At 47.4% G+C, this 15,121-nt stretch overlaps 1 protein-coding gene across 7 annotated transcripts in view; it reads right to left on the bottom strand.

Annotated features, from left to right (window-relative positions):
- The window catches only part of LOC135514395 (cotranscriptional regulator ARB2A homolog), a 213,543-nt gene that overhangs the window by 62,925 nt on the left and 135,497 nt on the right, over positions 1-15,121 (bottom strand). For all 7 annotated transcript variants that reach the window (XM_064937849.1, XM_064937853.1, XM_064937854.1 and 4 more), the window contains exon 10: positions 11,173-11,257. In XM_064937849.1, the coding sequence (XP_064793921.1) occupies positions 11,173-11,257 (85 nt within the window). The remainder of the gene's footprint in view (positions 1-11,172; positions 11,258-15,121) is intronic.

Raw genomic sequence — 15,121 nt, 5'->3', positions numbered from 1 at the left:
CGCCCATTTCAGTCAGTACGTCAACAACTACACCATGGCCACCAAACGAAGAGACAAGGAGTTTAACTTCTTGCGACTAGGTGGCGCTATTCAAATTTTTGGATGAAAAACGTTCCCGTTTTAATCAAGATATTTTGTCACGAAAAGATGCTCGACTATGCATATAATTGACAGCTTTGGAAAGAAAACACTCTGACGTTTCCAAAACTGCAAAGATATTGTCTGTGAGTGCCACAGAACTGATGTTACAGGGGAAACCCAGATAAAAATCCAACCAGGAAGTGACACATTTTTTGAAACCGCCTCATGCCAATGACTCCTTATATGGCTGTGAATGAGCTACGCATGAGCTTACGTTTTCCACGTATTCCCCAAGGTGTCTCCAGCATTGTGACGTCTTTTTAGGCATATCCATTGAAGAATGGCCGTAAGGGACCATATTTAGCATGTGGTCACATGGTGTCTCCCGCAGAAAATCTTGCGTAAAAAACTGAGGTAGCCATTTTTCCAATCGCTTCTTATGAGAAACCAATTGCCTCGACAGATATATTATCAAATATATATGTTAAAAACACCTTGAGGATGGATCCTAAACAGCGTTTGCCGTGTTTCTGTCGATATTATGGAGCAAATTTTGAAAAAGTTTGCCGTTATAGTTGTAGCATTTTCCGGTCGATTTCTCAGCCAAGCATGATGAAGAAATGGGAGCTATTTCGCCTACAAAAATTATCTTTTTGGAAAAAAGGAACATTTGTTATCTAACTGGGAGTCTCCTGAGTGAAAGCATCTGAAGTTCTTCAAAGGTAAATTATTTAATTTGGTTGCTTTTCTTATTTTCGTGAAAATGTTGCCTGCTGCCAGCAGAGCCTAGCATAGCATTATGCCATGATAAACTTACACAAATGCTAGTCTAGCGTTGGCTGTAACGCATATTTTGAAAATCTGAGATGACAGTGTTGTTAACAAAAGGCTAAGCTTGTGTTTGAATATATTTATTTCATTTCATTTGCGATTTTCATGAATAGGAAAAGTTTCTAGGGGTATTTATGTCTGCTGCGTTATGCTAATGCATTTGAGGCTATGATTACGCTCCCGGATACGGGATTGCTCGTCGCAAGAGGTTAAAGACAGATTAGACACCGTAGCACAACATTCCATCGACCCCCCTAATCACACGCGCGCAATTTAAGATGTGCGACACCTCTAGGGTAAAGGTGTGAGGCTAAAGCCCATCTACTCTACGGGATGTGCTACGGGCCAATAAGATCCATGTCGCCAGGCACTAATCTCCTTTTGACCTGTAAGCGCCTTGGCCGGGTGGTGACGTGAGATGTCATGCAGGCGTGACTAAGTCGCCTGCTAAATGGCACATACCGTTATACAATCTCAGATGAGGGAGAAGGACGTCCACATGAAGAGTTAAGAGGCTTGACCTGGCAGCCCACGACAGGCAGAGGGAAACCTGGCCATGGTGCATACTGTACGTGTGCTGTGCTCACCCTTTTGACCTGCATGGTGGGCTCAACTAGGGGGGGGCTAGAGTTCAACCAGGGGACAATTTACACCCGGGCACATGCCTTACTGCATACCGTGCTGTTTTCATACAGTGAAACATTCGAGAAGACGGCGGGAAGGAACACATCCACACCGACAACACCTATAGCTTTGGCAAGACGAAAGCAGCGTAGATTCCGTGTAAGAGAGTCGATTGCATTCTGTTTGCCTGTAGCAAAGCCCCCACGTCCAAATACCCGTAAATAAAGCAGCAGGAGGTATGGAGGGGAAATGACGAACAAATAAAAAGGAGGGGGTTGCCTTGGAGATTGAAGCACTGTGATTGGCTGAGGGACTTGGGTAGCAGAAGGACAAATGGACAAATCTCAGAAGCTAATAACAGCGAGTACGGCACAGCCCTCATGGGCAAATCTGGCACTAAGATGATAATGAGATTAGAAAATCCACTATATTGCAGCAAATTGTATAAGTATTTCATTGAACCTTGTTGAACCTTCATTTATGCACAGCTCGGGCTCTTTCCCTTTTTCTCCCCTTTCTCTGAGATGATGGGCGGAGTGTGTGAGGAGGGAAGACGGCGGAAAAGAACGAAAGGCTCCTGGGTACAGTTTACCTAGTGCAAGGGTGAACCAGGGAGCCAATACCATACATGGGGCTTCCTTAACATGTTACATCTGCTTAGCATTCATATGAAGCTATCATTACTCTGCTACTGCTTCTGCCAGCTCTAAATATCTCATCACTACTCAGTCCATGCGCACACAGGCTACACTCACACATGCATAAATAACATAGAAATAGACCAACAATGTCAGATCTATGCAAGGACTATAATCAACCTCTAATGACCACATATGAAACAGATGTGATAGGAGATCGCATCTTGGGAGAACTTGGGTTTCGTGTATGCTATCACCTAGTTATCTTCCAATATCGGTGTTCAGTAAATGACAAAAGCACGAAAGTGAAATGTAATATCTGAATAGAACATAGAAATACCTGTCCAACCTGGTTAGAATATCTAGAAAGAAAAAAGCTTTTCAAAAGGCTTCACACATACATTCACCCAATACTCACCACACTTCCTAACCAATATTCACACTACTATAATAATCATATTTTATGCATGCCATGGTGTATGTGCCATGGGTGTCCACTGTGGGCATCAAAGCCACAAGACCCCTGGCATTGCAAGCGTCATGCTCCACCAACTGATCCACACAGGACCACAATACACCCAAAAAGATGAGTGAGAGCGGAACGCCAGTAGAGTTGACTGGTAACGCTTACACTAATATTGCGTAAGGGTTGCATTTAAATGCATCACCCCCCACGACATCCATACTAAATCCTAACCAACATTCACAAACCAATAGATAGATGAGCTCTGCAACTCTGGGGGAAGAAAAAAAGAAAAGAAAAAAAAAACCTTTACCTGACCTTCTGTGTTGCTTAGCAACCAGTTGCCATAACACTCATAATAAAAAAATAAAAAAATGCCGGAGCGAGATACAGGCCAGGGATGTTATAAGAGAAAGGGCTCGGAGATAAGATGAGACCAACAGCAACACAAAAGACGACATAAAGGCTGGGTGAGGCGGTTTTCAACGTGACACCTGGGGGGGGGGGTGCTTCAGTGTTTTCACTCTTCTACCAAGTCAGCCTGACCGGCTTATTATCAACTCGACAGAGCCACGAGGGACCACTACTGGACCAGTAGACTCGACTGGTCTCCTCAAGTATTCCACCCAATACTCCCAGCCATACTACTCTCAATGGAATCACACAGTTGAGCTGCCATTCTCTGCCATGCTATACACACTTAGAACCACATACTGTGCATACAGTCGATATAGACATACATTCAACATATTGATTTTGGGATGCAACAATGAGCTCGGAATGTTACCATTAAACTACTATTGATGCTGTATTCCTCTCACTGAGGAAACGGACAGACCTCTCCAAGGCCATGGTAGAATAATGTCTATTGACTGGTAGTACTTGGTATCCAACATGTTCTACCTCTGATCTGACTTCAGACACACGTCAGAGAACACCAACATCAAATTGGACAGACACACACAGTCCTTTCAAAGTGATCAAAGTGACCCGGTCTTTGATAGAAAGCAACCTCCCGTCTATCGTCCCTGCTCCGTTGGCGGAGGAGACAGTCTAGTCTTTTGAGGTAGAGAAACAGGGCAGGAGGGAGAGATGAGGAATGGGGTGTCTACCAGAGCGTGGCCACTGACCTGACATTTCAAAACAATCACAAGCAATTGTCTACCAGACAGGTGTGGAGGGTATGACAGTGCTCTTAATCTGTCTGCCATAGGTCCCTCCTAAAGAATTAGCTTCCTCTCAATGTTCCCTTCGGTATCAAGGGGGTTGTTTTTTATATATTGTCGCCCTAACTTTACGTTCAGGGGCCTACGACCCTGTGTCAGCCTATTCATTCAAAAGGAGTTAATACGCAATTGAACCTGCAAAATGCTGTGCAAGACCTTTGAGTTGTGTATTTTCTGCCGGTATGGAAATCGAGGTTATTCTATTTCTCTCTGCGTCATGCCACGATGACTCTTTAACCTGCCCCCTCATCACAATGTCTCCAAAACAGGCGTCAAAAGAATCCATACAGTACAAAAATGATTGAATACCGCAGTGTTGGGAAGGGCTTGCATGTGAGAAATGAAACTTGAACAAAAGGGAAACAAAGAGAATGACTAAGTAAGATCTCCTGTACAGCTCCAACTGTCTTTACCGAAGCTCTTCCCCCTCCACACCAGCCTCTGTATTTTTCACTCGGCGCCATAAATATGACCCCGTCAGAGGCACAACAAACTCAGAGACAGAGCAAAAGGGGGGAAGGAAATTATAACTCTCTCTCCAGCACTCTGATCCTGTCTGCATGGTGTTTTTGGGGTTCATTACATAAGGCAGCCAAGTGGGTCAGGGCCCGCCAGTCTGCTCCGGAGCACACAGATCAAACACTTTAAAGAGGAATAGCAAATGAACGCCATGTTTTCTGATGCTCTAAGAGAGAGAGAGAGAGAGAGAGAGAGAGAGAGAGGAGAGAGAGAGAGAGAGAGAGAGGAGAGAGAGAGAGAGAGAGAGAGAGAGAGAGAGAGAGAGAGAGAGAGAGAGAGAGAGAGAGAGAGAGAGAGAGAGGAGAGAGAGAGAGAGAGGAGAGAGAGAGGAGAGAGAGAGAGAGGAGAGAGAGAGAGAGGTAGCCATGCGGTTAAGAGCATTGGACCAGTAACCGAAAGGTCGCTGGTTCGAATCCCCGAGCCGACTAGGTGAAGTAATGCCCTTGAGCAAGGCACTTAACGCAAATTGCACCTGTAAGTCGCTTTGGATAGGAACGTCCGCTAAATGACAATGAGAGAAATGGAGAGAGGAAAAGGAGAACCCCCCCCACGCAAAATTACGAGTGTCTACATGAAACTGTATGAAACTTGTATTCCCTCCACCATGGGAGCAAGTGGGAGGGTGGAGTATTTGAGCCTAGACATGAGAGCAAGAAAAATTCAATACATGACACAAGCAGCACAATGATTTGTGTCAATATGTGTAGTGGTGGCGTGTGTTTATACAGAGGAAGAGGCACATGAAAGGCTGTGCAGAATGTGGAGAGATAAAAGGCTGATGAGGCCTGGGAGGAGATGCTGATTACAGCAGCCAGTGTCTCCCCTGAACATAGACATAGACATCTCATTCATTCCCTCATTCACGCCTAAGAATCCCTTATATACTCAGCTGCCAGCTCCTGCACTATATTTTTCCAGTCTATTGTAATAATCCACCAGTAGACAGGATCTACCATTCCACAAATAAAAAGTAGCTTCCTCAAACACCATAATATTCCCCCAACACAGTCACCTCCGTCTGTATCTAAAAAATAATTTAAAAAACAGCCATTTTTTTTATGGTGATCTCAGAGAGGGGGACACTGCCGGGTCAGCGTTTTCCACGAGCGTGTCATTTGAAAGAGAGCTTGGAACCAGTAAAATCCAGACGACAGCTAGCCCTGGCGATGAGCCCCGTGATGGGATCAGGATCATGGGTCAGAGTTCACCTCGGGTTCACCAATGTTTACCCTAGCCATTTCCTGCTACGCTAGCTCTAGGCTACGCTAACGTCCGCAAAGACAAACAAGAGAGAAAGACGCCCCTTCCTCTCCCCATTTGATCTTTCGATGAGCCAGCAGACAACCCCCCTCCCAAAAAAAAAAAAAAAAAAGACAAAAAAGAAAGTCAAGCTGAGAAAACAGGAGGTGGCGAGGAGGCGGGCTGCGTTTCCTCTGACAGTTTAACTCAGCAGGTAAACATCCATCAGGCGGACGGACGTGGACCTGTAGGTGGAGTGTGGAGGTGGCGACTAGAAGAGACGTTTCACGATCAACAGTAGATGCCGGACCAACGACACTGCAGTTCAGCCTAACCGGCATGCGGGCACGGCCACCACAACACGTGCAAGCCTACGTACGTACACAGACACACGGCTAACCCTCATTGTACGTCGTCCGCTTCGTTCCACAGACTCGCTTTTAGGAAAGCTTAGAGCTCAGGTAAAACAGACCAGACTTCACTCTCATTGCTCTATTTTACACTCTTGGTTCTTGCACTCAATGCAAACATTCTCGCTACTTGATTGAAAAAAAAAAAAAAAAAAAAAAAAAAAAAAAAAAAAAAAAAAAAAAAAAAAAAGAGAAGTGCTTTTCAAAAAGAAAGATATACAACTCTTTCAGTACATCAAATAGGAGCATCTTCATCTTGATGAACACAATGAGGGTTAATTACGGGCCTGTGTTCAGAACCTTGTAACGGACCAGGATGCGTAATTAAAGTTCAGGTACACATTAACGTACTTTTGTTAGCCATTAATCAGTGTTTACGCTGGGCCTTTGTAATTCATAATCAGGTTCAACAATGAGTAATCGCTAAGGAGTAGGTACATAAATAGAGAGGAGGGAGTGCACACTGATCGTTTCCACTCTCCCAACCTCTGTGGGAGACAGAGGGAGGCAGAATGGATAGTAGGCCCGTAGGGCGATTCCACGCCAGCGGGAGAGGACAAATATTTTTGGTATCTCAGATTTTTCAGGCAATTCTCACATAGGAATTCCATTGGGAGGAAGATAGTTCTTTTACATTTTTTTTTTTTTTTTTTTTTTTTTTTTTTTTTTTTACAATTGTATCTCAAACAGTTTTTTTGAAAATCATGATGAAAGTGGCCATTTGAGACCTACAGTTGAAGTCGGAAGTTTACATACACTTGGGTTGGAGTCATTAAAACTTGTTTTTCAACCACAAATTTCTCGTTAACAAACTATAGTTTTGGCAAGTCGGTTAGGATACAATTCATTTTACCAACAATTGTTTACAGACAGATGATTTCACTTATAATTCACTGTATCACAATTCCAGTGGGTCAGAAGATTACATACACTAAGTTGACTGTGCCTTTAAACAGCTTGGAAAATTCCAGAAACTGATGTCATGGCTTTAGAAGCTTCTGATAGGCTAATTGACATCATTTGAGTCAATTGGAGGTGTACTTGTGGATGTATTTCAAGGCCTACCTTCAAACTCAGTGCCTCTTTGCTTGACATCATGGGAAAGTCAAAAGAAATCAGCCAAGACCTCAGAAACAAAATTATAGACCTCCACAAGTCTGGAAATTGCTCCCAAGGATGAACCAAACACTTGAAGGTAACCACGTTCATCTGTACAAACAATAGTTCGCAAGTAGAAACACCATGGGACCACACAGCCATCAAACTGCTCAGGAAGGAGACGCGTTCTGTCTCCTAGAGAGGAACGTACTTTGGTGCGAAAAATGCAAATCAATCCCAGAACAACAAAATTTGAAGATGCTGGAGGAAACAAAGTATCTATATCCACAGTAAAACAAGTCATATGTCGACAGAACCTGAAAGGCTGCTCAGCAAGGAAGAAGCCACTGCTATAAAACTTCCATAAAAAAGCCAGACTACGGTTTACAACTGCACATGGGGACAAAGATTGTACTTTTGGGAGAAATGTCCTGTGCTCTGATGAAACAAAAATAGAACTGTTTGGCCATAATGACCATCATTATGTTTGGAGGAAAAAGGGTGAGGCTTGCAAACAGAAGAACACCATCCCAACCGTGAAGCACGGGGGTGGCAGCATCATGTTGTGGGGGTGCTTTGCTGCAAGAGGGACTGGTGCACTTCACAAAATAGATGGTATCATGAGGATGGAAAATTATGTGGATGTATTGAAGCAACATCTCAAGACATCAGTCAGGAAGTTATAGCTTGGTCGCAAATGGGTCTTCCAAATGGACAATGACCACAAGCATAATTCCAAAGCTGTGGAAAAATGGCTTGAGGACAACAAAGTCAAGGTATTGGAGTGGCCATCACAAAGCCCCGACCTCAACCCTATAGAAAATGTGTGGGCAGAACTGAAAAAGTGTGTGTGAGCACGGAGGCCTACAAACCTGACTCTGTCAGAAGGAATGGGTCAAAAATTCACTGACTTATTGTGGGAAGCTTGCGAAAGGCTACCCGAAACGTTTGACCCAAGTTAAACAATTTAAAGGCAATGCTACCAAAAACGAATTGAGTGTATGTAAACTTCTGACCCACTGGGAATGTGATGAAAGAAATAAAAGCTGAAAAAAATCACTATTATTATTCTGACATTTAACATTAAAATAAAGTTGGTGATCCTAACTGACCTAAGACAGGGAATTTTTACTCTGATTAAATGTCAGGAATTGTGAAAAACTGTGTTTAAATCTATTTGGCTAAGGTGTATGTGAACTTCCGACTTCAACTGTATACATGCCTCCTGTAAGACCCTGCGATCGGTGAACCATACTTGATACAGACATCTTGGTGTCATTATAGTCCTTATAGTGCACATTAACATATGGAGCATGTCTACATTCTGAAATACAAATTGACAAATTCATTTGTTCAACACGGATCACAAGGTTTTCAAACTTGTTTGAAAAGCTTTTCAAACAAGTTTGTACGTGAGAGTTACCAGTACTATCTGAGATACTGACAATATTTTACTCTCCCACTGGCGTGGAATTGCCCTATAGCAGACCTGGTGGATTTGGTCGGACTCCTGTGTTTACAATTCTATCGACCCGCTCACACAGGCAGAACCAGACGCACACTCCCCTATCTAAACAGTGAGAAATTTAGAGGCATAAACCTTTTACTACTTTAATACACGAGTGAATTTGTCCAAACACTTATGACGCCTTCAAACGGGGGGACGAGCTACACAAATCATCTCTAAACGGTAAATGTACGTATGAATGTACTGTTGCCTCATATTAAATATTTGATCTCAAATCCAAAACGCTGGAGTATAGAAAAGTTTTAGCTTCACTTTCCAACTAAATACACAGGGAAGTGTATGGCCAGGCAGCAGCCACACACACTTCTCCTAGAACCACACAAGTCACCTTGCAGTGCGAGGAGGGGATTCACATTGTCACTGTTGTGTGCCTCTAAGCCTGACTCTCGAGTGGGCCTGCCCATCCCTGCCATTCTTCCTCTCTCTCCTGGCTATCTGCTCTGTGACTGCAGCCCAGCCTTGGTGTGTCAGACCGTGGGAAGGCCCCAGTCACCCCTCCCCAACCCCGGCCATCCTACAAATCCTGTCCCCCCACCAGCACAGCACATGGGGAGGCTTTCCAGCAGGAGATTTGTTCCACTTTATCTGCATATTTAGGCAGTGTTCAGCGTGCTCCTAACTGATAAAATTCTGCCAATCTCTCAGGCCGCTGCCAGCGCTGGAGCAGTGACCTTCTAGGGGAAGATTCCTTTGAAAGAGGGAATGAAAATGAAAGAGAGAGGGGTGGGAGAAAAGCTAGCCAGGCGAGCAGGGAAGTGGTCCAGGTTTTATCACGTTAAAAACAATAAACAGAGATGTTAGCGGACACCCCACCCCCACGCAACAAAACTACCCTCCCTCCCCCTCCCTCCCTCCCTCCCTCCCTCCCTCCCTCCCTCCCTCCCATAAGTGGGGCATTGCCATGCTGGTACCAGTGTTGTTTTCACAGATGATTAGCAGCAATAGCCAGACAGGCCTGTCTCCACGTCACCATGTCCATCTGCCAAACACCAACCAGCATGGATAACCCCTACGCTATAACCACTACCGCACAGGGAGAGAGGGAGTGAGATAGCTGGTTGGAGGGAAACTCGTCCCTTCAGTGCCGCCACTGACTCCATCCTCACTGCCGATTGCCACTCAAACCCCACATCTGACGGACAGCCAATGGCATGCTTTGGTTTGCCTTCAGACGTCTTAGTGTACGTCTGATCAGGCGCCATTTTCCATAGCCATCCAGTAGCCTAAAGCTTGCCGGACTTCAGACGAGTGCAGTTGGCTCTTGGTGTGGTGGGAGCGTGGGTGTGTGTGTCTCCGATGTACAAGGACACGGATGAGTGGGAGGGAGGGACAGAGGGATGAATTGAGAAGCGTTCTCCGCAGACATTCTGAGTCGTGGTACTTCTGACATCCTTCCCTCGACCTTTGGCCGCCCTCTCGTGAGTGGCGGCGCAGTGGTCGGTGCCGCCAAGGGCACAAAGACGACCAAATCAACCAAATTGACACGAGACCAGAGTCCCGCCTCCAAAGACCTTGCTGAGCTGGACGACGACCTCTCGTCCACTTTCTCTTACTATCGCCGACGTCAAAGTCATTCAGGCCAACCAACGGGTCAATCGAATGTGCCTGGGATAAGACGAGCCTGATAACTGCCGCATCTAGCGGCAGAACCTCACGGCGTAACGTTCAGGGTTTGTGACACTTTTGAACGGTGCCTATTTTAGGTCCTTTGAGAACGTAACAGTCGCTGGTAGGAGTACGTAACATTAAAATGTCATAGACTTAGCCCGTGGTAACTCGTGGGATAGACACCGGCTGGAATGCGGTTTTAACCAAATCAGCGTGCAGGATAAAGACCCACCCGTTGTATAGATGAGTATAAACAACCTGACCGGCATATAGGCAGACTATTAATATTGATAAATTACATGGCAATTTAGCTGGTGATGCATATGGTATAACATAGAGCAGACGTTTCTTGGAGACGAGACCACCAGTCAGTTCCACGGGCCACCCACTGTCCTCTCAACCACGTGTAACCACGTTGTTTTGAACCCGGTAGATCCGATAACGACGGGAGGCATGGCTCCCTGGAAAAACCATTGCATGTCGACCTATACATTGATCATGACGCCATCCGACAAGTGAGGAGAGGGTAGTCACAATAAGCCCGCATGACCACCGTTAGGGTAGTCGTCGAGTGACATGAAGGTACATGCACACAGACACACTCAAATGTTCCATTTAACGTACGGGCAGTTGTCGAGGCCCCGTCACCATGGTCCATCTTTATCATCATGTTCGGGATTACAGATTACAGGCCTAATCCTGAATTAAGGGCAAATTCTCTGGCTGTGACATCATCACTACAAACCATCCACAGAGAGGCCAGAGAGAAATGGAGCAAAACACCACATGAAAAGATTAAAGCGAGAGAGGGAGAGAGAGAGAGGGGAGAGAGAGAGAGAGAGAGAGAGAGAGAGAGAGAGAGATGAAATGTGTAAGGGAGTGTTGAATCCACAGTCACACACGCTACCTGCAGAGACGCGAGGACAGTCTGATAGCATGGGCTCCACCGGTGTGTCCAGGGGCTCGGGGCTTGACACCCAGTTACGGCAGTGCTGTGGGGGAGGGGGGAGACAGGAACAAGCAATTTAACGCCCTGTGACACATTGCTCAGACAGATCTGATATTGTTTGTGGTTGCGGGGTGGGGGGGGGGGGTTACACAGCACACCAGGTGCACCAGGGGGGTGTCTACGCAGCCTGGTGACCCATAACCCCTCAAGCTCTCCCACAACCCTCCCTCCCCTCAGGGAAGTCCACAGTCTAACACTTAGAGTCTTACCCTGTCTTGACCTTTCCTCAGGTGAAATGCTTTTTACAGTACAGTACATATCAAGCCTACACCACAATGTGCTTGACATACCACTTCAAAAGAAGTGTGTGTGTGTGTGGTGCGCGCATGTGTGTTTGATGAATCCGTGTGTGGCTTTTGTCCGGTCTCGTTGACGGTGCAGTGTGGTATGTAGGGTTTGATGGGACGCTGGAGGAGCGAGGCAGAGAGGGGGGATGAAGAGGAGGAATGCATGGAGAAGACGTTCCTGAGATAAGATAAAAGTTAAACAGAAGAAACAGAAATGTAAAAGAGATTAGGCTGTGTGCAGCTGGCCTCTTTCTGAATCACTGCTTATCTACACTTGTTTACCTTTCGCCCCAGTCCTCCTGACAGCCATTACAGTGCTATGTGTGAGGGGGTGTGTGTGTCTGTGTGTTTGGTGGTGGTGGGGGGGGGTCCTCTCCTACAGAGCTCTGCAGCTCGCCCCCACCCCATCCTTGAACTCCGTCTACGGCCAGCCCTACCCTCTTCACCCAAACCCATCGACCCCCCCCTCTCCCAAGGCCCTGCTTCTGCCTGACAGAGAGGGTCTGACTGGGGCCAATCAGGGAGGATAGCACCCCAACACATCCCCACACTGTCTGGAGACACGATAGACCCACGGGTCACATCACACCTCCGCTGGCCTGTCGCAAGCCCCCCCCCCAACCCAGGGGTCACCCACCTGCGTCATCTGGACACTCCCGTGGGTGTAAGAGAGAGAACGAGACAGTGAGCATGTGTGTGAGAGACAGAGTGAGAAAGAAAGAGACCCGGGCGTGTGTGTGCTTGCGCACTTCTGCAAGATTGAGACAAATGTGGTGAAGAGGCCACACCGCTCGGTCAGCCCTTACTCTTTCTCTCTGTTGTCCTCGACACATCCGGGGCAGGCCCCATTCAGATTGATATACTACTGTACGCGTCTTCAGCAGCCTACAACACTCTATTTTTTCAGCTTTTTCCTCCATGACAACAACTTCAGCGACTTTAGGAGAGGATTCACACACACACACACACACACACACACACACACACACACACACACACACACACACAACCAAGATTCTCATTTGTGATGCCGTGAGGTACGGTGGTAGAATCATGTGCGGGAAGTTATTCTGAACAACTCAATGTAAATTCAACGGAAGGACTGTCAGTTCGAGGAACTTGCGTCACGCACAAGTCGTCCGAATCAATCCACCTTTATTCATGTCTCCGGCGAATTATTAACAAACACACAAATGTACCCGACGAGGAAGTACGGAGAGAAAGGGATGTATTGATGGGGATGTAGCTATAAATGTCAGCACACATCCGCGTCGCAACCTATCAAACAAAACACAACCAAACAAGGGAACGTTAGCAAATCCTCCATGTCGCCGCATTGGCGTGCTGCTCCTTCCCCTCGTTCCTCCTTCATCCTGTCAATCGAGTGTGGCAGGAGTGAGCAGTATAGGGAAGAGAGAAGAGCTGTGTGTGTGTGTGTGTGCCATCTTGGAAAACAGGCGTGCATTGTTGTATTTTTAGACGCCGAGCTTTGCCCTAGTTGTGCTCTTTGGAGGGAGTGCAGGCAGGCAGGCAGGCAGTCAGGCAGGGCTCCTTGACTGGTACATCAAGTGTCTCATTGTATCTCCCTAATTCATTCCGTCTGGGAGAAGAAGACGTCAGCTGTGCTGCGCTGTGAGCGAGGGGAGCCATTTCAAAGACAGCCCTCCCGCTCCCTGCCAATGGAGGAGCAGGGGCCGGCGTTTCAATAGGTTTGCCAAGGCAAACCCCGGCGTTGAGGGAGCAGCGAGAGCAACTGTCAGAGAAAGGCTAACCCGCTGCACGGGATTAGAGGATGGAAGTTGACAAAAGGAAGGCACATCGGGAATCTCTCACAGACATGATTATTCTCATCGCTTCAAGCCGGGGCGCCGATCAATGGCACTGCTGAACTGAGTGAGACGCCACGAACATAAACAGGTCACCCTGGTGCGAGCGTGTGTGTGTGTGTGTGTGTGTGCCCCGCTCCAGGTAGGGTTTGAAAGGGGGAATACGTGTCAAATGAAAGACGATACGCGCCAGAGTCAACATACAGAGCAGGCAGCATGTGATACAGTCAGTGGCAGATGGAACCACGCAGGGATACAACAACACTGATTTACATCCTGTAAGTTAATGTGTGAGAGAAATGTGCACTACTCTCTCTCTGTGTGTGTGTGTGTGTGCGTGTGTGTTTGTGTGGCTATACCGTGTGTGTTTGTATTTTAAAAGGAATGGAGCCGGGAAGAAGCTTGCGCGCGCGCGCACACACGCACGCTGCAGCGTTTTACCAATGAACTCATTCAGTCCCATCTTCATTATTCATCCAAAACATCTGGATCCCAAGTCCCACAATCCCTTTGGGGCCGTGCCGGTCGGAAGCCGGTGGCGGCTGGGGCTTAGCGGGATGCTAACAGCGCTCGTAATGGTGCACTATAATGCTTTGAGAGTGTAAACGGCAGACAGGTGTCACGGCGGAAACAGATCCTACCTGTGCGACACTCCTCAGCCTCCCTATCAGGCCTATAATAAAGCCACCTGCTCTGGGCCACAGCCTGCAGTAAAACCTGCCTCCCATCTCGCTTACTGACTAGGCCACTTTACCAGCACAAACACGTGTTGCTGCTGTGTGTCTGTGTGTGTGTGTGTGTCTACCTAACGCTGCTGCTCCAGCATCTAAGACGTGGCTAACAGTGCTGAGACCAGTAGCCTACAATACAGCTGGTGGAAGAGCTGACAATACGAAGCCCGTAGGTTCCCCGCCCACCTTAACGCACAAAACACACACAACTGATCCCGGATCAACATGCCGGCGCGTCGCCCACTCTACCACCTTCCCCTTCCAACTCCGTAGCCCGTCATGCAGACCGCCACCTCAAAACGTCCCAGCCCCCCGCCCCGCCCCTACTCTGACATCACTTGTGTCCCTCCCTTTCGGTCTTTCCCTTCCACTCTCCCTGTGGGGCAGCTCCCACTACTGTGTGTGTAATCTCAGTGAATAATGACAGTTTATTCATGGCTGTGCGATCGTACGTGGCCACCACCGTGACAGAGGACACCTTGGGCTGTGACAGGCTGCCAAGCTGCACACCATCCACCTCTTTCTCACTGGCCTGTGCTCCTCAGCTATCTCTGTCCAGCGCTACGTCTCCCTACCTCTAACTGCATTCCATCCGTTCCTCATTTCCCTTCCCACCTGCCCTCTTGTTTTTCTCTCTTTGAGCTTTCCCCTCCCTCCCTCCCCCCTTTTCTCTGCCTCTGTGGGCCCACTATAATTGAAGGCTTCTATCGAGTGTTCGCTCTACCTCTCTCTGCTGTGTGACGTCATCTGTCCGTCGTCTGACCCATTAGCTCTATATCGCCTGTCCCAGCGCACGCTGATCTCTAAATCCCTCTCTCTGCTCCTCTCTCCCCTCCCCTCATCCCTAACCCCATGACCCCCAGGGGGAGGGAATTACCACTGTCCGACAGGAGCGGAGCACCACACCGCCAGGGGTGCTGCTCTAACACGCACACACACACACACACACACACACACACACACACACACAATTGCTGGGAGGGCAGCCCAGACGGCGCTACAC

Source organism: Oncorhynchus masou, chromosome 25, assembly GCF_036934945.1.
Source record: "Oncorhynchus masou masou isolate Uvic2021 chromosome 25, UVic_Omas_1.1, whole genome shotgun sequence".
In the NCBI taxonomy this organism is placed as follows: Eukaryota; Metazoa; Chordata; class Actinopteri; order Salmoniformes; family Salmonidae; genus Oncorhynchus; species Oncorhynchus masou.
The sequence above is the reverse complement of the archived record's forward strand: the minus strand, read 5'-3'. Positions and strand labels throughout refer to the sequence as shown.